Genomic DNA, 21,669 nt, shown 5'->3' with positions numbered 1-21,669 from the left:
TTTTGCAGGGCATGGTGGCACACGCCTGTAATTCCAGCACTCTGGAGGCTGAGGTAGGATGGTTGCAAGTTCGAGACCAGTCAGGGCTACAAACTGAGCTCAAGGCCAGCCTCAACCACAAAGTGACCCTGTCTCAAAAAAAAAAAGAAAAAAAAAAACTCAGTTTTTAATCTTAAGAAACAAGTTAGGTACCTTTCAGATTGTATTTACTCTTTCCCTTACACTAGGGAGACAATACAATGTTTACACATGTGGGTCCGATTTATTTCACTTATGAATATGGTCTCTAGTTGCATCCATTTATCTACAGAATCTTCAATTTTATCTTTCTTTACAGCTGAGTAATGCTTCACTGTATAAAAATACCACATCTTTTTTATCCATTCCTCAGTTGATGGGCATTTGGGTTGTTTCCAAGATTCAGCTATGACAAATTGAGCTGCTATAAACTTGGGTGCACATATGTCTCTGTGGCATAATAGATACTGTGAAAGGGAAAGAAACTACTCAAAAGGAAAGAACAACTGGGATGAGGGAAAGGAGAAAAGAAAAAAAGACGGGAAAAAAATATATATATACATAAGATAGCTAAGATAATTGTACTGCTAGTTTCTATTGGTTTATTAAGCTTCATTTTTTTTTTAACGATTTTGCATCCTTATAGCTGGTAATCTGAACTACTTTGAAGACAACAATATGCAATATAACAACCACTGTTGAATTCATATCATCTTGTTTTTTGAAATTCTGTATTGTTTCTAATGTTATTTTTCACTCTTTTAAAAATAAACAGTGCTTACTTTGAAAACAAAAGAAACATTATGAAAATACTCTCACATTTTAAAAATTAGATTAAAAAATAAATAAAATTAGAGACAACTACAATTCTATCTGAGTCTAAACTTAACTAGGAATAAATACCAACTATTGATTTTTTGGTGAGAAAGTAATTATTCTGACAAACTGTGTGACATTAGCATGTGACATCTTTCACATTTCCATGTTTGAATTTCTTGTACAAAAAGAATCATTTTTATAAAAATACTTAGGGCGTTTCAGCTTTTCCAAGGAACTCTCAATCTTTTAAAGTCAATTGAAGCACTTATTTTGCTAACTACTGATTCCAAGAAATCCAACTTGGCTATGATTCAAGCATTTTTCTAGTGTCACTTTAATCCACTTTATGAAAATGCACACTTTTGCAAGAGTCAACCAATCTGCACGGTACTGCACTGCACTATAAAGCATGAAATAGTCACAGCCAATGGCTCACCCTACTGCTGATCCTGCTGAGGGATGGAGGTGTTCGCCTAACCACCGTTAGCGGGGCAAGGACAGCTGAGGAGTATTTCAGTGGGACTCATCTTGTGAGTAGTATCAATGCCAACTTTTTAACAATGAGACCTCCCTTTTCCTATACAATCTGCAGCCGTGAGACATTGATAATAAACTCTCAAGTGAGGGATCCTCATATATTAGTCTTTAAGGCTTAGAGAGAAATGGAAATGTCTTTTGACATGAAGTCATCTAGAAAAAAAGGGAAAGATATGACTGGACCTGTCTTGAAGGCCATCATCAGGCTAGTGACAAGGAGCACAAAAGTCAGGTATCTAACAACAAACTAAACAACTGCCAAATTGCCTCAGGTCCAAGATGAATTTTTAGCACCTCAGAAATAAATATATGCACTGAAATTGATACCAAAAGAACTAGCAAACTCTAGGAGGAAAGGGACCTACGGCCACAGTAGTTACTGTGAGATGAATGAATTTAGTTGGGGTAGAAGCAATTCAATCTGTTAAACTTAATTTTAAATTCCAAATGTGATCAAAATGCTATTATGATGAAGTATTTAAATGAAAAAGTTTCAGAATATTGCCTATCACATGCTAGAAAATGCGAACAATAGCTGTAAAACTGCCAATTATTTTAGAAGGTATCACTGACTTTTCAAAGCCAAGACAGCTGGCATACCTGAGTGACCAACCTGAAGAGCAAGCACTGAGGCGCCAAAGTGTCAACCAACTTTTAAAACAAAGCCTTTAATAACGATGACGGAAAATTTTTTATTTTAAAAAGAACAAAAAATAATTAAAAAAATAGAAACAATACAGAACTTCACAAAACAAGATGACAGGAATTCAATAATGGTTGTATCTGGTAATCTGAACAACTAATTTGAAGACAACCATATGCAATATAACAACTATGGCTGAAACCTTTAAGAACACATAATCTATCTATGAAACATCAACAAACATTTGAGGTAGTGATAACTACACAGAAAATTAAGCTGGGCACGGTGGTGCACACCTATAACCCCAACACTTGGGAGGCTGAGGCAGAAGGACTGCTGCAAGTTTGAGGGCAGCCTGGGCTACAAAATGAGTTCAAGGCCAGCCTAAACTGCACAGTGAAACCCTGTCTCAAAAAGACCAAAAAAAAAAAAGAAAAGAAAATTCAGATAAAATGCTGATAGTCTTTGGATTTGCCTTCAAGTTACATTCTCAATCATAAAGGTCATAGAAAGGTCCCGGTCACAAGCAACAATTATGAAAATGTCTCCAAGATGTAATGTATAACTGCCAAAAGCCAAAATGATTCAGAAGAATTTTCCAGATGTATCCGTAAAAGCAGACCTTTCAGACTCAAATTGTGATGTGTATGGTATGGACATGTGCATGCCAGTTTTACTCAAAAATTTAACTACACATTTTAATGTCACTTTGGATTCCTCTCTCAGACCCCCACCATTAGAAACATTAAACTTAGCTACTAAAAACAGAGTCTCAGAATTGAGGAAGAATCATAGTCAATACTCAGTCTCTCCTGGTACTGCTACCTTGTCAATACCTATAGCTATTCCTTCTGCTCAGTATCATGACCATTTATTTATAGGGAAAAGATACTAACCAAGAACAGGAACTGAAGTCTTCTGCTGTTGATAAGAGGCCATGATACTATTTGCAGTAGAACTGGGACCCAAAACCTAAGCAAAAAAGAGTCTGTGTTAGCAACAATTATCTTATACTTCTGATGACTGTACAAACCAAAGGCCAAACCTCTATTTTTAATTTTGGTACTCAGGATCAAACCAAACATCACACTACCACTGAGCTATTAAACACCCCCATCCTGTCCTTTTTATTTTATTCTGAGATACTCTTGCTAACTGCCAGTCTGGCCTTGAACTTGCAATCATCCTGCCCCGGCCTCCCAAGCAGCTGGGACTATAGGAACCCATCACAGTGCACGGCCCAGCCTATCATTTCTAGTAGTATGATACTGACATTAATTCTCTTTTCCTATATGATTTTAATCTGCCACTTTCTAGAGTTTTAACTCAGAACTCCAAACCTCCTTTCTCACTGTGGGTGCAAGTCCTATGTTCTACAATGATATATCCCTGACCTCTTCCAAATGAGCAAGCCATTTGGAAGAGAAAATAAAAGCGACCAGAGAACAGAGTATCAATTATATTCAGAGTTGTGGAAAATAGTCATTTTTATATTAAATATAAATATGGGCATCTCACATGTGGAATGTAAACTCTTGCACCTGTGTTAAGGGTAAAGCACAAAACTTCACAAGGTGTCCTGCGCCTGCAGCAGGCCTCTACGCAGATGCCAATTCTCACTGGCCCTCACGCATCTTTGCAAGCAGCCCAAGGTGGAGCACTCTTAACTGTAATGCCATATAGCAAAAGCATGGGGTCGTGAACATACTGCAGGACCACACTCTGCCAAGCAAAACAAACCACGGGTTTCTTGGGTCATTTTACCTAGAAGATTCACAAAGCTGGGCTTTAGATGTTAATATGATGCAAAAAGAAGGGAGGAAGGAGGCATTCTAAGTTGTTAGCTTGAAAACCACTGCAGTTTTGAATAGGATGATCTTGTTTCTTCTAAGAAATATCTATTATAGTAAATTCAAGCATTTGTGGGGTCTTGATTCTTAGTTGCTTTTCTATGGTTTGCAAAGTGCTTCTACATCCACCCTCTTATCTAACCATCAAAACATTCCAATGAGGCACTCAGGGAAGTCTCCCCATTTCTGAGACTCAACAAGCTGATGTGAGATACCACTGATGGGTTTCTGCCCATACAAAATTCTGCCAAGCCATCAAGGTGGCGATCCAGCATGGCGTGGGGCCCAAAAAGACATGTACCATCCACACTGGCTTCCGCCTTCTTCCTCTCCCCACCTGACCACTAGTTCCCATTTTCTTTTGTGCGTGGGTGTCCACCCTTTCCAATCAGTGCCTGTAACATCACCTAAACCGGTCTCATCAACCCCACCCCCAACCTAGCCCAATACATTTTTTGTTCCTGGCTCCCTCCCTCCGAGGGTCCTTGCATCTCTTTAGCAGCCCTCCCATGCCCTGCAATAAAGGCTTTCTTTACTTTAGTTCCGTCTCTCACTTGAGCCAAACCTAACAATCACAACCTTCTTTCTCTAAGCACCCAACCCCAAACCCACTCTTCTGTACATAGTATGTGAAGCTGGGACTGGGCCTGAAAGAACATTCCTGTTTGTCGGCTGACTCCTGTTATGTTCCACCAATAAGGGACAGCAGGATGGTGCAAGGCTGGAGGTTGAAGGCATTTGTGTGCTTTAACCTCAGCATCAGCTGTTCATTCCACTTTTGCTTTATTCCTATACATGTAGAACCAGCCTTATCATGCACCCCAGATTTCAGGACCAGCTGGCTGGCACCTTCTTCTCAGAGGGTCAAGAACCAGTTCTTAGTAGGCTCACTTCCAGGTCTCTAAACTGCAATAATCACAAACACTTCCCGTGTTCCCTCAGCCAGGGCGTAGAAGCTGCTTCTCTTACTCTGTGACGCTCACTCGTCTGTGCCTCCTGCTCGTCCATGCCCCAGTTTCACCTTTTCAGTGCCCAGATGCTTGCTTACTCAATCCATGTATTAAATTTAGTGTAAGAAACGAACAGCTGTGACTCTTCTTCCTTTGTGGACCCCAACCAGTCTACCAGCCTTTCTGAATCCAAATCACAATGTTCACAATAGACTTCAAGGGGTGAGAGAGCAAGTAGAGGTAGAGGACACCAAGCTGTTACTGTCCTATCCACGATTTCTGATTTTGAAGTGACAGGTCAACTATAGTCCTAGCTTTCCCTTCCCTGCCCTCTACCCTTGCGGAAAACTTCCCCATTTGAGATTTGGGCAGCCCAAAGAACTGACGCAGAGCTGTGGACTCATTTAGACATCTTTATTCTCAGGTGCTGCTCAGCTGCATGCACTCACGGGGCAGTCTTCAGGCCCCTAGCCCTTGCAGCCACTTAGCCACAGTCTAACTGTCCAGCCTCTCCTATGGTCTCCAGCCACTGCACACTCACAATGTACTAGGAAATTTTAGAACGAGCAGTTTCGTAGTTGAGCCATCAGACTCAGTCAGCCTTGACTGACTACGCCAGTTGCAATTCAGAGATGATTTGGCCTGGCTCAATCTAACTGCATCCAACTGCACTACAGCCTACAGACATATCCTGTTTTGCTGGCCTGTTTCAAGGTCTTTCTATGTGGGACAGACTAGCCCAGTCAAAAACATGCTTGACTGTACTTGCTTGCTCTGCCCCAGCCCCCAGACTACCCTGATTTTCCACCATATGATAAATGGCCCTCTCGAACTAAAACCTTCCCAGAACAGATCTGCCTAATAATGTATGACCAAGCATATGTAACCAATTATATATATATATATAAAATTTTTTTTTTTGGTCTTTTGAGACAGGGTCTCGCTATGCAGTTCAGGCTGATCTAGAGCTCACTTTGTAGCCCAGGATGGTATCAAACTCGCCAGGATCCTTCTGCCTCAGCCTCCTGAGGGCTGGGATTACAGGTGTACGCCACCACACCTGGCTGTAACTAATTATAGAATAATTTGCTATCAGCTTCTGTACCTCCTGCTTGCAAACTGTATGTAAGTTTCTGCCAGGGCTGGTGATTAGAACTGATTCCCACCAGCCCGCCAACGTAATAAAGTTGTTGCCTTCCAAGTACCTTGGTGCCAGGCCTCCCTCTCAGTTTGCTCTCAGATTCTGCAACAGCAGCAGTCCTCAGGCACCCACCCAACGAGCCCTTGTGGCAGTCCAGATATATATATACGAGTCTGCTTAACAGTGGTCATGTACATTAACCTTGGTTATATCAGTTATTTATACCAGGGCACTGGGAAGTGCACCTGCACTGGAATTCCACTGACTCTGGATGTACTCTCCATGGGAAACCACACACCCACATCTGAACCATAGTGCAGCCATCTTAGGCTTCATTTTTCCCTATATCCAACTTGTCTAGATTTCTTTACCTAGAAAGGAAAAACAACACCCTACTTAACCTATGCCAAACTCTACTAGCCACTGGACAGACAAATATGAAATAATCTTACTAATGGCTTAAACATAAACCTAAAACCATGGCAAATGATGTTTTAAGAACAAGTACGTTTTTGCTTTGATTTTTAAGGAAATGTGAAGACAATTCTCTGAGAAAATGACAGAAAACAGCACTGTCTTTGAGAAAACTTACGGGTATGGCTGGATTCTGCTGGTAGGTGAGAGTCCAAATTTCTGGAAGTGACCTTTCCATCAGCTGTAAAGTACCGTCAAAGGCCTCCTGCAACTCCCTGCCTTGCTCATCAAACTCAAAGAGGAAGAGTACCTTTAAAATACGGTGTATTTCATCTAGGGAGAAGAAATGGTAGTGGTGGTTAAGCTGTGTCTCCAGACCCACTGGAAGAATCACGCCATAGTTCCTTTCTTGCAAAAACCTTCTACTATCACCTTACAGTTGCTTCCTCATTTTCATCTTTTAAAATACTGGAGTAATTCAACACATTTACTGTGAGAGGAAAAACAACACATTGGGAACAACCAGAAAACAGTGCTGCCTAATCCTTTATCCTAGTTGAAATGCTATTTTTCACAGTTCAGTTAGGTGGGTGTCAGGTGGAGGGAGCTTCCAGGTTACCAGCTGAGAAGGGCTGTTTCAAAGTGCAGTCAAATAACCCTTCTTTCACCAAATTGGAAAAATTTTATCTGTTTAACTCCACCCATCTATGATGCCCACTTAGTGTTTTCTATGGTCAATCGTCAGTATTGAAAACACACCTTTTAATTTTTCAGTGCTTTGTATCACTTCATTTAATGCCTCTAAAAGGGCCAGGTCCTCCAGTGGACTCCCTTCTCTGAGGCTATGCTTTTTCCGCTCTGCTTTGCGGCGATTCTTAGATGATCTCCTGTCAGAAATTAGAGAAGTGTTTACAAAGGTGCCTTCTCTATGCTGAGCAGACAAAAATGAATAATCGTTGGCCACCAACATTCTGGGAAAGCAGTCTCTGAACAGTATTTGTATGGGGTGCTGGGGGTAATGAGATGTTAAAGCTGCATATAACATAAAGAGAGAGTGTATATATGTGTATGTATGTGTGCCTGTGTGTTTTGTAAATCTTGTAAGTAGGAAGTAATAGGGAAAACCTCAAGTGTAATTTTTATCCTTGATATTTTAATTAAAATATAGAATCAAATGAGTTTATACCTAATGATATCCTGGAACAATGAACACAACAACCAATTTGAATTTTGCAACAAGTACAATTTAAGGTAACACAATAAAATTTAAGTAAGGAAATACAGACATACCAGATTAAATATGAATAAAATGTACATTAATCCCATTCTTTCCTCCCTCTGCGATCTTTAATCTTACTATGTGTTTAATGGGATCTCAACCCAACCTTAAAAGTATAAGTCTAACTGCTTTTATTATAGTTTCTGATCACCTTAACAAAAACTTCAGACCTCCATTATAAACTACAACACAGTTCAGTTTAAATATATGATCTTGGATTGTTTTATGTCTCCCAAGCTCTTGGAACCCAAAATCTAGTTTTAAGTTTTGGTAACATTTGCTGTACTTGCATTCACAACATATGGGTATTTAATAAATACTTCTGACGACCTGCTACACTAGGCAAAAGTGTGATGACTTATTTTATGTTTATAATCTCTTTATATCTTGATTTCAAAGTGAAGAAGCCTGAATTCTTTTTTAAAACTTTTTTTCAGTGCCTATACATTATAGTCAGCATTTGTGCAATCAGTAAAAACAGATGTCATATAAACTGAGTACCCAAGAGAAGGGCCTCACTGTAACATCAAGTCTAATCTCATAGCTTGCTGGGAAATTCCTTGCCCAAGTTCCATGCGGCTTTGAGGAATACCTACCCCATTGCCACTGTGTTATCCTGGTAGAAACCAACCTCTCCGTGCTTCTACTTTCTCCACTTACCAGTGGATGACCAACGTGTTGAACAGATATGATACGTACGCTGATATCCTGGAGTTACTATGGGAGTATCTGCCACTCATGTCACCTCCACTCACAATACTGCTGGTTTCTGAGAAGAGGTCTGACTCTTGAACATGGGGCACTTCATCATCTAGAAGAGAAGAGGCACATGGAAACAATTCCTTAAGTGGACTACAGTCAACCAAGATATAAGAACAGATGAAAATTATTACAAAGTTGATCCCAAGACAAATGAAATAATATTAAATACAGTTACTACTACTTCAAATCAACAGCTTACCAAATCTCTCTTTCCTCTTCCCTCCCCTCCAGCGGGTGAAGAAACTCATTTTGTGAAACACAGAGGTAGTCACTGCTCTGGTTGGATGGCAGGAGGTGGGACTATCTGACAAAGCTCTTCTAATTTATGCTTGGTCCTGACCCCAAGCCCTTCTCCAACACATACAGATAGTCCCGAGGGTCTCAGAGATTATCATGGCACAGCAATCAAATCATAGGAGGAACAATGCTATAGTTTGAGTATAGTTTGTCCCCACTTAACAGCTCAGGTTGCGGCTTAAATCCTCAGTGAGATAGTGCTGAGAAGTACTAGGACCTTTGAATGTTGATGAGGAGGCTGAGGCAAGAGGATCCTAGGATCCTTGCGAGTTCGAGGCCAGCCTGGGCTACAAAGTGAGCTCAAGGCCAGCCTGAACTGCACATCAAGACCCCATCTCAAAAAGACAAACAAAAAAAGTTGATGAGGTCAAGAGGGATTAATGTTTTCCATGGGGAGTAAGTTCTTACAGAACCTGATTGGTTGCTGAGACTGGGCTGTTCCAAAGTGAGCTGGCTCCTCTCTGTCTCTGGCCTGCTCCCGCTTGCCTCTTGTCATGAGAACCTCACAAAAAGCTGAGCAGATGGGCACCATGCTCTTGTAACTCCACCCAGAACCTTGAATCAAAATAAGCCTCTTTTCTTCCCAAAATACCCAGTCTCAGGTATTCTGTTACAGTAACAGGAAATCAGTATCAAGCAGGTAAGACCACAAGTGGTGGTGAAAATATCCCACACCACAAGTCTCAATGGGCCTCACACAAGTACTCACCAGGATTCACCTGCTGTGCTTGTTCCTTGAGCTCTCGAACAACCAGCAAGCGTTTTTTATGGCGACTGAATGTGGTAGTCTGAGAATCCAAAAATGCCATGTAATTTTTTTGGGCTGGGATGCAGAATGGAAGATAATTTCAGTGTGACACTTAAGCAAAGAGAAAAAAACTAAGGAAGGATGCAGTGAGGACAGATTAAAATTCAACAAAAGGGAAGACTGTTTTTTTATTAATGGACTAAAGAATGCAATTCCAGATTTCAGAGTTCATCAACATTATCCCAGAATACTCTCTACTGGTAAGGTATGGTGGCACATATAATAATCTCAGCAAAATTAAGCCCAGCCTGGACTACGTAAGACCCTGCCTCAAAGCAAAAACAAAACTTCAGCATACTCTACTACTACACTTATGAAATCATCTGAACAAAGACTTGGTCTCTAACCCCAGAGAAAACCAGCACATAAAAAGGGTGTACAGGAAGCTGTCAATGAAAACAAAAAGTTACTTGTTTCTTTTTAAACATCCATCAAAATGCCCATAGGTATAAATTAATAAAATGATTCCTGAAAATTATTGTCCAATGGAAAAAAAAAAGACACTTGAATACAGAAAGAAAACCCCAAATGGCACTAAGGACCTATTTTATTAATAAGTGTTTATCAGCATTTTTCCAGGTTCTCAGTAGTGAAAATGTAGTATCTGGCTAGATGAATTGTTACAGGTTCAGGAAAGATGCTTTAGTTAGGGATAACTAAAGTGGATAATACAAAACGTATCTGAACAACAGTTTAGGATGGAGGAGAAGAAGGCAGGATAAGAATATGAATAAATGGGGAAGTCAACAAGGCCAGATATTACTTAAAAAGGCAGAGCATAAAATCAACCCTTACTTTCTCAGAATTCTGTAGGTCAAATGAATACTCTCCTTTTCATTTGCTTTTAAGGGGTCCCAGTGACCAGCAGACTACTCTAGAACTGGTAACAGTCATTGGTTCTCTAGGAACTATCAACTTCACCTGCAAAGTTCTTTTTAACTTTAATACAAACTCAATATTACTTCTGTGGAAACATTTGAACTTAAGCTGTAGACAAGATCCTCCTTTATTGCCAAATGCTTCGGCACTTTTCTCCTTTTTTTTTGTACCACTGTGTATTGAACCCAAGGCCTTGCACATATTAAGCAAGTGCTCTACCTAGAAGAACCACTCCCAACCTGCCGGCCTTCCCATCCACCTGTCTGTCCATCCATCCATCCTGTTTACTTTTGAGACCAGGTCTTGCTAGGTTGCCCAGGTTGGCCTTCAACCTGTGATCTTCCTGCCTTAGCTTTCCAAGCAGCTGAGATTACAGGCATTCATTACATGGTTCAGCATTTATCTCTTAAGAATAATAAGGACATTATCTTACATAACCACAAGTGTTATTAAATATAGGAAATTTATGATTATGATTGATACAATACTATTTCTAATGTAGTTCATAGCCAAGTGTACAAACTATTCTCAAATACAAAGATTCATTTCTCTTCCCCCAACTGTGCCACTTCAGTGCCAGTCACCTATAGGTGCAGAGGCCAAGCAATGATCTGGAGGCAGTCTGCTGTCACAGGACACTGTAAGTGATCCAGGGAGATGGACCTGCCATAAAGCTATGCCTATGCATTACAAAGATTCTCAATCATACTTTATCACAGGTTTCTAACATTCACATCCTTATATGTTACCACTGAAAAGTTTAGCATATCTAAAAAACTGGGACTGAACCTATATAACATATTAAAGAATACAACAGCACACAGTGTCCTCTCTATAAATCTCTTCTCCCATTCTCTACTTCCCAATGAGGAATACTATCAATGTTACCCTTACCTTCTAAAATGGAAGGCTTTATGTTGGTTTCTATAATATCCAGTCTGTTATATTTGTATACCTGAGAAGAAAAAACACAATAGTTTTAGGCAGGAAAACTACATACTGGAGAGTTAAGATACTTTCAGAAGTGACCAGGACACCTTCCCAAGGAGCTGGAGTTGTACAAGGCCGCCAAAGAAATTCCACTCACTTCAGTAAAAAAGCAGTATTTCATAAATGAAGGATGAATTCAAACATTATGAAGGACACAATGGTATCAAAAACATTGCTGATCCTTAGACCAGAATCCGGAACTACTTGTACTTAGTTTCACTCATTCAGAAGACTAAGGATTCCAGCTGAACTTGTCTCCCTTGCATTCTCTCTGCCTCCATAGGGAAGATTTAAAAAATTCTCCTACCAGTCTCAGAGCTTCTTCCCAGGCAGCTCCTTCTAACAGCAAAAGCACAGCTTCTTCATAATCCTAACAAGGGAACAGTAAGTAAGAGAACAGGTGAGTGGAGCAACACATCAGATGTCATTATCTACTGCAAAACAGAACACAGGGCAGCCTCCACCTCCTTGGCCAGCCTAATCCCCTTCAGTTCCCGTTCTCAGCACTGAGCCTGGCCTAATATATTCTGACATTCATCTCCATAAACACTGATATAAAAGACAAAAGAGGGGTGCTACCTTCTTGAAGTGATGACAAAACACAAGTTTAAGTATCATCACGTATGTCTGCCAGAAATACATATTTGTCCAGTTTTACCACCAAGCTTGATTGAGCAGGTTCAGGCAAGCTCCAGAGACCACGGCAGACTCTGAAAACATGGCAGACTAGAATATTATCTTCTAAAGCTTTTTGCTCTTTGTAACATTCTTCTCTCCAAGGTTTTACTTTGACAAACTAGAAAACTGACAAATAATCAGTGATGGTGAACATTTTTTCACGTGCTTACTGGCTATTTATACATCATCTTTGCAGAAATGTCTACCCAAGTCCTTTGGTGTTCTTGTTTTGTTTTGTTTTGTTTTTTTGAGACAGGGCCTCACTATGTATTTCAGACAAGCCTTGAACTTACTTTGTAGCCCAGGCTGACCTTGAAACTCACAGCAATTCTCCTGCTTCAGCCTCTTGAGTTTTGGGACTAAGGCACTGTCCATGACACCCCGCTTCCTTTGCTCTTTTTAAATGACTTTTTTTGTTATTGCTGTTGAGTTATAAGAGTTCTTTATATATTCTAGATTTATGAATACTGTATTTCCTTCCATTCCATAAGCTTTCTTTTTCATATTCTTAATAATCTTCCTGGTATATAAAATTTTTAATATTTATAAAGCCTAATTTACAAGTTTTTTCTTTTGTTTTTTGTGTGTTCGGTGTTAATTCTAAGAATACACTGCCAAAGCCAACATTATAAGGATTTACCTTTTTATTTTGTTCTTAGAGTTTCATAATTTTAGCTTGTTAATTTAGGTTGTGATCTATTTTGAGTGCCTTGTATTTTTTAAAACTCAAAATATCAAATAAAACTTTATAGCCTCATTTGAAACAAGAAAACTATGAAAAATATTTTTTAACCATTTTACAATCTCTTTAAATAATATTTGATCACTTAAAGCAAACAACCTTGGGCAGCCCAAGGCTTTAGATCAAAAAGAGCATTTGATTACAAAAGCAGTCACAAGTTATGGAGTTTAAAATTATATAGAATTAAAATGTTGTAAACCTGTATAGAACCAGGGGAGAATGGAAGCATACTCTTGTAAGGTTCTTACACTAGTATATACAAAATGGTATATTATTATTTGAATGGGTAGTATGACAAAAGAATAGTATTTACTCTAAATCCTGGAAATACTACTTAAAAACAAGTATAGACTGATTAAAAACAAACAAAGAAGATACAAATAACTCATATTTGAGATGAAAGACAGGATATCATTACAGAGCCTATGGACAACTTTGTGCCAATGTAGACTAAAAGACAAATTCTTGAAAGACACAAACTACCTAAGCTCACTGCAGAAGAAACAGTACCACTTTAGACCAAGGTGCCTTACTGACAAATTTTACTACACATTTAAGGAAAAAAAAAGTCAGAAGCTCAGCTGAGGTGGGAGATATGGGCTTTGCTGATCAAAGCAGTAAGTCAAAAATGAAAAAGGTAAGCCTTTTTTAAGAGCACTGGTATAAGCTAGAAGCTAACCCTACAAAAAGTGCCAGCTCCCTGTTTTTTCACTCTTTCCCAAGGAACACATACACTGGCCATCAGCATGGACATGGAAGTTGTATCACTGTTGAGGGAGTCTGGAATAAAAAGCTTGAGCAGTCTACAGACCCTGGGGGTGGTGCAAAGCTGCCAAGGGGGTAGTGAGAGGAGGGAAAGGTGTCCTCCCAGCTTCCCACTCTTCCCCACAGTGTAAGGTCAAGACAGAGGTGCCTGAAAACAACCTTGGGCGGCCCAAGGCTTTATATCAAAAGACCTAGAAATGAAAGCACCAGGGCTAGGGACTCAGATGTGGGAAGAACAAGACCAGCCAGGAGCCCTCGAATGCAATTCCCTGTATATCCGCATTACACTGGCTGGACAGCGTGTCCGGTGAGGGAAGAACAGCTTTTCCCCATGTGGCCTCCTAGGTAAATTTCTTATGATCAGATCCGAAAAATCACATAAAATTTTAACCAGAAGCTAGACTCTTCTACACAAACTCGTCCAGAAAACAGAAGAATAAGGAATTCCCTTCATATTATAAGAGCACCATTATCCTGATACGAAATCTCACAAAGACATAAAAAACTACAAACCCTCATAAACACAATAACCACAAAAATACTTAAGAAATTCTCTGCAGTTCTATAAGCTCCTTATTAAAGTTAAAAAGCCACTTAACGTGTGATCTAGCACTCCTACTCCTGCACCTACAAAGATTTATACCAGAGTGTTCACAGCTGCTTTATTTATCACCCCACACTGAAAAAAAATAATCCAAGGACAGTATACACCAACTTGTGACTAGGTCCACAAACTGTGATACTGTATACCCACATAATGGAAAACTGTTCAACAAAAAAAAGGAATAAATGTATACTATAAATGAATCTCAAAAGCACAATGTGAAAGAAATCAGACTAAAAAATTACATATGTACATATGTTTGGTTCTATTTGTATGAAATTCTATATAAAGCAAAATGTTAGTGAAAGAAATGGATCAGTGTTTGCCAGAGACTGGAAGTGAGGAAGAAGACTATAAAAGAGGAAGCAGGGAACTTCTGAGACGTTAGAAATGTTCTGTATCACGAGCACAGGGCTGAGTATGCAACTAGACATATGTTAAAGCTCATACAATTCATTTAAAACTGGTGAATTAACTTGGCTATATGTAAATACACAATTATAATCTTATAAACTGACCTTTATTTATAAAGAAAAGAAGATGACAACATTTTATTCATTTAACCAACCATGTGACACAGTGTATCTTTCCATTCCCACCATTCTATCCTTCTAGGCATGTTTCATTCACTGATGTTTTCAACTTAATCACCAACATATTTCCTTTATAGGATCCAATGACATAAAATTTTAGTCACCTTCTCTTACTCTTATTGCATAAGAGATACTGAGCTATGTTAAAGACAACTCTGTTAAGTAAATTTACCTACCAATAATAACTACATAGAACTCATCAAAGGTCACAGTCCTATAAAGAAGTAATCCCTGTGCCAAGTACAGACTCATGTCCTGTTACTCTGTGGCCAGTGTCAATGCAATTCTATTACTTTCATAATGAATTTTATAATTCTATTAAAAGCTCGTACAGATGCTTATCCTTATAAAGTGCTGTAAAATTGCAATCCCATAGTTTTTTTTTTGCTTTTCACTGGTATGGCACAACCAGGAAAAGCTTTTTCCTGTTGACTGGGGTTGTACAAGGGAGGATGTGAGCTTACCTGGGCATACTGTTCCAGAACTATGGCTGCCTCGTTGTGCTTTCTCTGTTCAACTAGCTTTCCTGCCAAGAAAAGAATAAGTATTTGAAAACAGAGAGATTTTTTGGTTGAAGGAATTCTACAATATTTCTTTGTTATCTATCAAACTTTGTACTTTGTGAATTTCTATGAGTGGAACAGGTATATCTTAAATGGCAGTTAGAATATACACTTAGCACACGATTTGAAAACCATATATAGTCAAAATTAGCCTTAAAAAATGCTTCCAAGGACATGCATATCGGAAACAGACCTAGCAGCTCTCACTAATCCAGTTCTTCCTCTCACTGGAAGAGACTGATGTTTCTTTGGCTGAGCACTAGGTGGAGATAGCTGAATTATGTTTGGGGCAGGGCAGTGTCTTTACTGCCTAGAATTTCTCATTAGAGCTAAGGATCTCCACTGAGTTCCAGGCCAGACTGAACTACACAGTAAGACTGTATAAAAAAACCAAAACCACAACAATAACAACCACCCCTACACACAACACTAAGAAAGGCAAACAAAACCCAAGTCTTACTAAGGGGCAGGCAGACCCATATGCTTCCCATCTCATGCTCATTCCAGGGTACTATAATTCCATTAAAAAAGCAAGTAGAATGACCTCCACTATTTAATAGTTATCTTTTGCTGCCTATATAAAATGCCTAAGTTAAATATGCATATAAAGTGAGCCCACTGTATAACATTGCTCAAAAATCTCTGGGCATTACCCTTCCTACCTTTTTTCACATCTGAAAGAACTGAGTAGACTCTATCACAAGGCATAGTACATAGCAAGTTGAGAGGTGTGAAGAATATCAGCAAAGCTACTAGATCTCCTCCAAGAAAGTGCTAGGATGTATAAACTGTCAATAACGTAAGAGTATTAGAAGTTACAACTGAGCCAGAATGAATAATTAAAAAGACTAAAAGTAAGGAATACTCAACATCTGTAAAAAGGAGTTCAGCTTGGAAACTGAGAGGAATTTATAAATCTAATAACCACAAGATGGAAAGGGTAATTTCATGTATTTTTATAATTCCACAGAAAAAAAGTAATGCAAACAATAAAAGGGGATATATACATAAATTTAGTAAGCTGTAATTTGCATTTTTTGCATAACTCCTTTTTAAAAAACCATAACAATATTTATAAAACTTAAGAAGAATGTTATAGTTTGAGTATAATTTGTCCCTTCTGAAGTGTATTTTGGAGTTTATTTCCTGTTGTGAGATATTAAGAGGATCACGTAAACTGACTAGGGTTCTAGAAATGATTAGGATTAGACAAGGTCAGCAGGATGGACCTCCCCAAGACTGAATAATGTTGGCTTTGTAAGATGAGAGTAAAAGGCCAGAGCACACACACACGTGTGCGCACACTGCATCTCTCACTGTCAACACGAAAGATGTACTGCACAAACTCTGGATGTGGCCAATAAGAAGGCTATCACCAGATGCAGGCTCTCACCCATGAGCCCAATAAACCTCTTATCTTTTAACTTAGATAGCCTGTACCCACTGTGTTATTAGCAACAGAAAATAGACTAGGAAAAAAAGGTAGAGAAAAATAACACACCAATCATTATTCATTTCTTCCCAGCACTGCTGAGGCCCAGAGCCTTACCTCACTCGCCCTCTAAGGAATCAGACCCAGGGACTAGGTCAAGGTACTAGCCTCACCTCTAGTTGTTAAGGCAATCCCTAGACCCTGAGGCTGCCAAACTGCCTTCACTTTAGAGTCCTTGTATATTCAGCCTTTTCTTCCACCCTATTCCTGGCAATTGCCATTATGGTTTTCAACAATCTGCTGCCTAAACCAAAATGGCTCTTCCTCAAATTCATATTTACCTTCTTATAGGGCACATGGCCACCTAGGTACAATGTAACCTATGACCCCAGTTTCAATGAATGAGATGGAGTAGAAATGATAGAATTTCTAGGTCATTTATAACTTAACAATTAAGTGTTTTCCCACTACTCTGGCTTTCCTTTCCTTCCAAGAACTGGAATGCAGATGCAGAGATAACCAACCTGTAACTACCTACCTAAGAGATTGCAGAGCCACACAATGGAAGAATCTATCAGTCCTTACATGAGAGAACTAAACTTTTTTCTTTGCTGTGTCATTATATTTGGTGCCTTGTTTTCTGTTTGAGTTTTTTTTCCCCTTTTTCAGAGCCAGAGATTGACTAGGACCTTGAACATGATAAGCAAGTGCTCTACCACTGAGCCACATCCCCAGTTCCCATTCTGAGGCTTTTGTAGCAGCTTAACTTTTGCCACGCTTGACAGATCACTCTAAGTGACTATAAGGATATCTCAAAATATGCTGTCCTTCATTTGCAAAATTACCAAACAAAAGACTTCTGAAGAAACAGACAAATGATCCTGCTTACCTGCCAGAGTCCTACTTAGGTCAGTCAGCTGGTTCTTGGGCAAGTGAAGCTGGGTTGCCATGCAGAGGGCTTGCTGCCAGCTGCCACAAGCCAGAAAGGCTGAGAGAGCTTCCTGGTAGGCACCACAGCGGGCAAACACAAGCCCCGCTGTCTCATGCTGGTGCTCTTGCGTCAGGTGCTCCCCATAAGCAAGGCAGACAGCCTGTGACAAGAGGACAGTGAGTATCAATAAGGAAATGTGGCAGCTGTTTCTTTAAACCTGCAGTGCAGGCTTGTAATTCAAGTCTTGAATTATTTAAGAAATTCCTGTTACTGATGAGTTAGTTCAATTCTTTCTCCATTCGAAGTCTTCCTGGGGATGTTCCATCTATTTATTCAACAATTACAAACTACTGACATATATATATATATATATTATGCACTATTTTAGGCAGTGGGAATAATACAGAGATGCAAAAATAAACCCAAACACGAACGACCAGCAAGTTTCTACTGTTACAGCAATAGAGGATGGGCTTACTGACACAATACCGGCTACAATACGACGGCTGTAAAGAGGGAAGTGAAGGACAGAGAGAGATGGGAGTGCCATCTCTGGAAGAAGGCCTGAGGAGAATGCACGTGAAGACTCAACAGGGAGGATTCCAGGCGGAGCACAGTCAAGGCTCCAGGGTCATCAGCAAGAACATGTGCTACAGGTCTAAGAGTAACCAAGGCTGCTGGGGCTGTGGCTGAGAAAGCACAGGACAGAAGAATAGAAAACAAGAACCAAGAGGCAGGAATCCCCCACATTCTGCACTCCCCAAGGGAAGAATACAACCCACAGCCTGGCTGGGGAGACAAAGCAGAAAACCAGCAGTTCGGTAAATGTGACCACCAGGCAAGAACAGGCTGCTCTGGGAGCTCAGCGTTTGCCACCTTGTCCAAGGACGGCTTTCCAGAGGACAGCGAGGGTTTCTATGAGTAGCTGGAGCCACGGGAAGGCAGGGTATAGGACTGGCAGAGGCACCACACAGCACAACATCTGTGGAGCTACACACAAATAACAGCGAGAGTGGAGAGTAGCACAAGCTGGGGCTAAAAACATCAGCAGGGACAGAATGTGTACATAATGTGGGAAAATCTGAAAATGGTGATGACAGTGGCACGATACAGCAATAGTTAATGACATGGCGTCAGGGCTCACACAGCCTGAGCTACGTATCTGCTACTGTGCAGCTCTGGAGTCTTAAGCAGACTGTGTCCCCATCTGTAAGACAGGTACCACACAGCAAGCAAAATCAGGAGAGCCTTACTTTACATACCACACACCTTGTGCTGCTGTGAGTTTGGTGGATATAACTTCAGAGCTTCCTTATACAAGTTTTTATCTTTTATTAAATTTAAGCATTCTGGGAAATATTCGGGTCCTGCAGGGATAAGATTCACACAAACAAGGGCTTAAGACTTTGGAAGTATAATGGATTTCATTTATACCAACAGTTCCCAAACAAAATTAAAGTGGGACCTTTCAAACACCTAATCATCTGAGTATCTGGTGAACGAAGTACAGGAATTTGAATTAACAAGCACCACTGTGAATTCTGAGCAAGGAGGAATACTAATTGGGACCTGCATCCTACTTAGGGACTCTCTACACTATTCAGCTGTTTTCTCAGACTCCTTGACAAGAATCATCTGGAGACATTATTAAACACATGCCTCGGTCCTCCCTCAAATCAAAATTCTTCAAGGAAGCCAAGAACAGGATGCGTAACAAGCACCCAGGTACCTGTCCTTACATCAGGCCTTGGAAAACAATCAACTTTCCACCACAGGACAGAAATGGTGTACAGGAGACAAGGAGACTAATGGGCACTGTTTTGTTTTGTTTTGTTTTGTTTTGTTCTGTTTTGTGTTTTTACTCCATGACTGCCAATTAAACCACCTTTCAGGGAACAAGATGGGAGCCTCACTACCCACTCACGTGCCAGCAGACAGTACGGAATGATTATCAAAACTTTTTATTCTGAGGCACTGAAGTGAATTCAGGTGATGCTCAATCTTAACTGAAAAAGGATCTACTCCATGCTGTCCCTTAGCTAGGGAACAGCTCCGGTTCAGTGGCAGTGATTTTGCTTTATCTTCAGCTTTTCAAAATCTATCACAAAATAAGGTAAAAATACAACATAGTTTTCAAAGCAGAAATTGAACTCAGTCCCTAAAATAATCCTTTATTTTAATTTACACACTGACTAGTTCCAAGGAAGATCTGAAGCAGAAATAAATATATTAATCCTCACACTTACCACACTTGCTGAGGTGACCAATGGCTTTTTCATATCGTTTCAAGTGTTTGTCTATAGTGAACCTCTGGTAATTAGTTTCCATTTTCTTCAGCATATTAAGAAATGGAAGATATTCTTTGGGATCCTAAAAAATGAGGGGGATTTTATTATTTTTTGATATTTGCATAAAATATATATACACACAACATTTAATTATGGCAGTAAGTCCACAGCAACATGTGTATAAGCTAATAATTATATGTTATGTAACACATAAAAAATCAAACTATATCAAGCAAATTTTGGTAGAAATGCTTCCACACATGGACATTATTAGTTAACATCTGAAATAATGACCAATCCTTAACTAAGTTTCACAGTAACTACTTATTTCACAGAGTAATAATGAAAGTCAGGTTGTAATCCAGAAGATGCTCAACAAATGCACCCACATTTCTCCTAAAAGCACAAAGCACTGCTCTTGGTGCTGGTCTCAAGACATTCCATGCTCTCTGTTTACAAACAACATGTTCAACAAATGTACAATTACAATGAGTTGGACAAAAAATTGGTAGTTATTCGCACTACCATTTCCAGCTCTGTGCTATGCCTTGTAAGCAAACTGTTTCTCTTCCTAAAGAGATGAAGCTGGGAATGGAGACACATTTCTATAATCCCAACATTCTGGGATGCTGAGGCACGAGGAGAGTAAGTTGCTCAGCCTGGCAGTTTAGCAATATAGTGAGACTCTGTCTCCAAATAAAAAGGTAAAAAAAAGGCTGGGGATGAGTTCAACGCAAAAGCCCTGGGTTCAATACACAGAACTGCAAAATCAAGACAGTAAGGAGACAGACTACGCTATGCAGCGGTAGCCCCTGCAGAGCCACATGAGAGCATCTCACCAATCACCAAAGTGCGGCAAGAATGGCTTACTGGGAAGATGCCACCTTGGCATCCTTCAACGTAGGTAAGCTAGAATTAGCCAGGCAAAAGATGAGGGTGGCAGCTGTGGAAATCCTTGGCCCCATGGAAGGCAGAAGTAATGTTACCCACAAAGGCATGTGGTAGCTGTGGTGATAAAGGGAGAGTGGAGAGGGACAAATACACTGCCTTTCCTCCAGAGGCAGAGAGAAAAAGACATGCCAAGTGATGAGATGGAAGAGATGCATATACACCAGACCACACAAGGGTTTCGAAGCAACGTTCTCTCTCCTCAACTTTATCCCAGGGACCATAGACTAACTCATGAAGGATGTTAAGCAGAGAAGGGTTACATCTTCCTTTCTGGAAAAACTGCCCTGGCAACAGCAAAGAAGACAATGAGTTTGCAAAAAAAAAAAAAAAAAAAAAGGTTAAAAAATACATAGGCCAATGGTGCTCAAATTTTCTGACTATAGTAGATGTTCCAAGGTGGGAAAAGGGACCCTGAACTTTTCCACCCCCTCCATGTTTCCACTCTGCACCAGAAAAAAGAGCTACACAATAAAGAACTCGAGCAGAACATGAAACACTTATTATATTTTCTTGATGAGAAAGAGAATAGTTCATACAGATGCCTATAATTTAAAAAATAATCACGTAATTTTATTTCACCTCATCAACCTTGTGTGTCTGGTGCTAGCAACTAAACCCAGTGTACCTTGCACATCCTATACAATCTACACTGACCAACACCCCCCAAGTTCTCCACACTTTGATAAACAGAGCCACAACAAAGAATGAAGCTCAGGAGCGTGGGTCCTGCAGGCT

At 39.9% G+C, this 21,669-nt stretch overlaps 1 protein-coding gene across 2 annotated transcripts in view; it reads right to left on the bottom strand.

The window, feature by feature from the left end:
* Positions 1-21,669, bottom strand: part of Ikbkap (inhibitor of kappa light polypeptide gene enhancer in B-cells, kinase complex-associated protein) — a 62,485-nt gene that overhangs the window by 2,868 nt on the left and 37,948 nt on the right. For both annotated transcript variants that reach the window (XM_005382757.2, XM_013513174.1), the window contains 11 exons: positions 19,942-20,065; positions 18,965-19,062; positions 17,654-17,855; positions 15,234-15,295; positions 11,695-11,757; positions 11,292-11,352; positions 9,420-9,533; positions 8,351-8,462; positions 7,132-7,259; positions 6,551-6,705; positions 2,914-2,989 (listed from right to left, as the gene is read on the bottom strand). In XM_005382757.2, the coding sequence (XP_005382814.1) occupies positions 2,914-2,989; positions 6,551-6,705; positions 7,132-7,259; positions 8,351-8,462; positions 9,420-9,533; positions 11,292-11,352; positions 11,695-11,757; positions 15,234-15,295; positions 17,654-17,855; positions 18,965-19,062; positions 19,942-20,065 (1,195 nt within the window). The remainder of the gene's footprint in view (positions 1-2,913; positions 2,990-6,550; positions 6,706-7,131; positions 7,260-8,350; positions 8,463-9,419; positions 9,534-11,291; positions 11,353-11,694; positions 11,758-15,233; positions 15,296-17,653; positions 17,856-18,964; positions 19,063-19,941; positions 20,066-21,669) is intronic.

This window comes from Chinchilla lanigera, unplaced genomic scaffold (assembly GCF_000276665.1).
Source record: "Chinchilla lanigera isolate Chin_1 unplaced genomic scaffold, ChiLan1.0 scaffold00018, whole genome shotgun sequence".
NCBI classification, from domain to species: Eukaryota; Metazoa; Chordata; class Mammalia; order Rodentia; family Chinchillidae; genus Chinchilla; species Chinchilla lanigera.
This window is presented reverse-complemented; position numbering and strand designations above follow the sequence as displayed.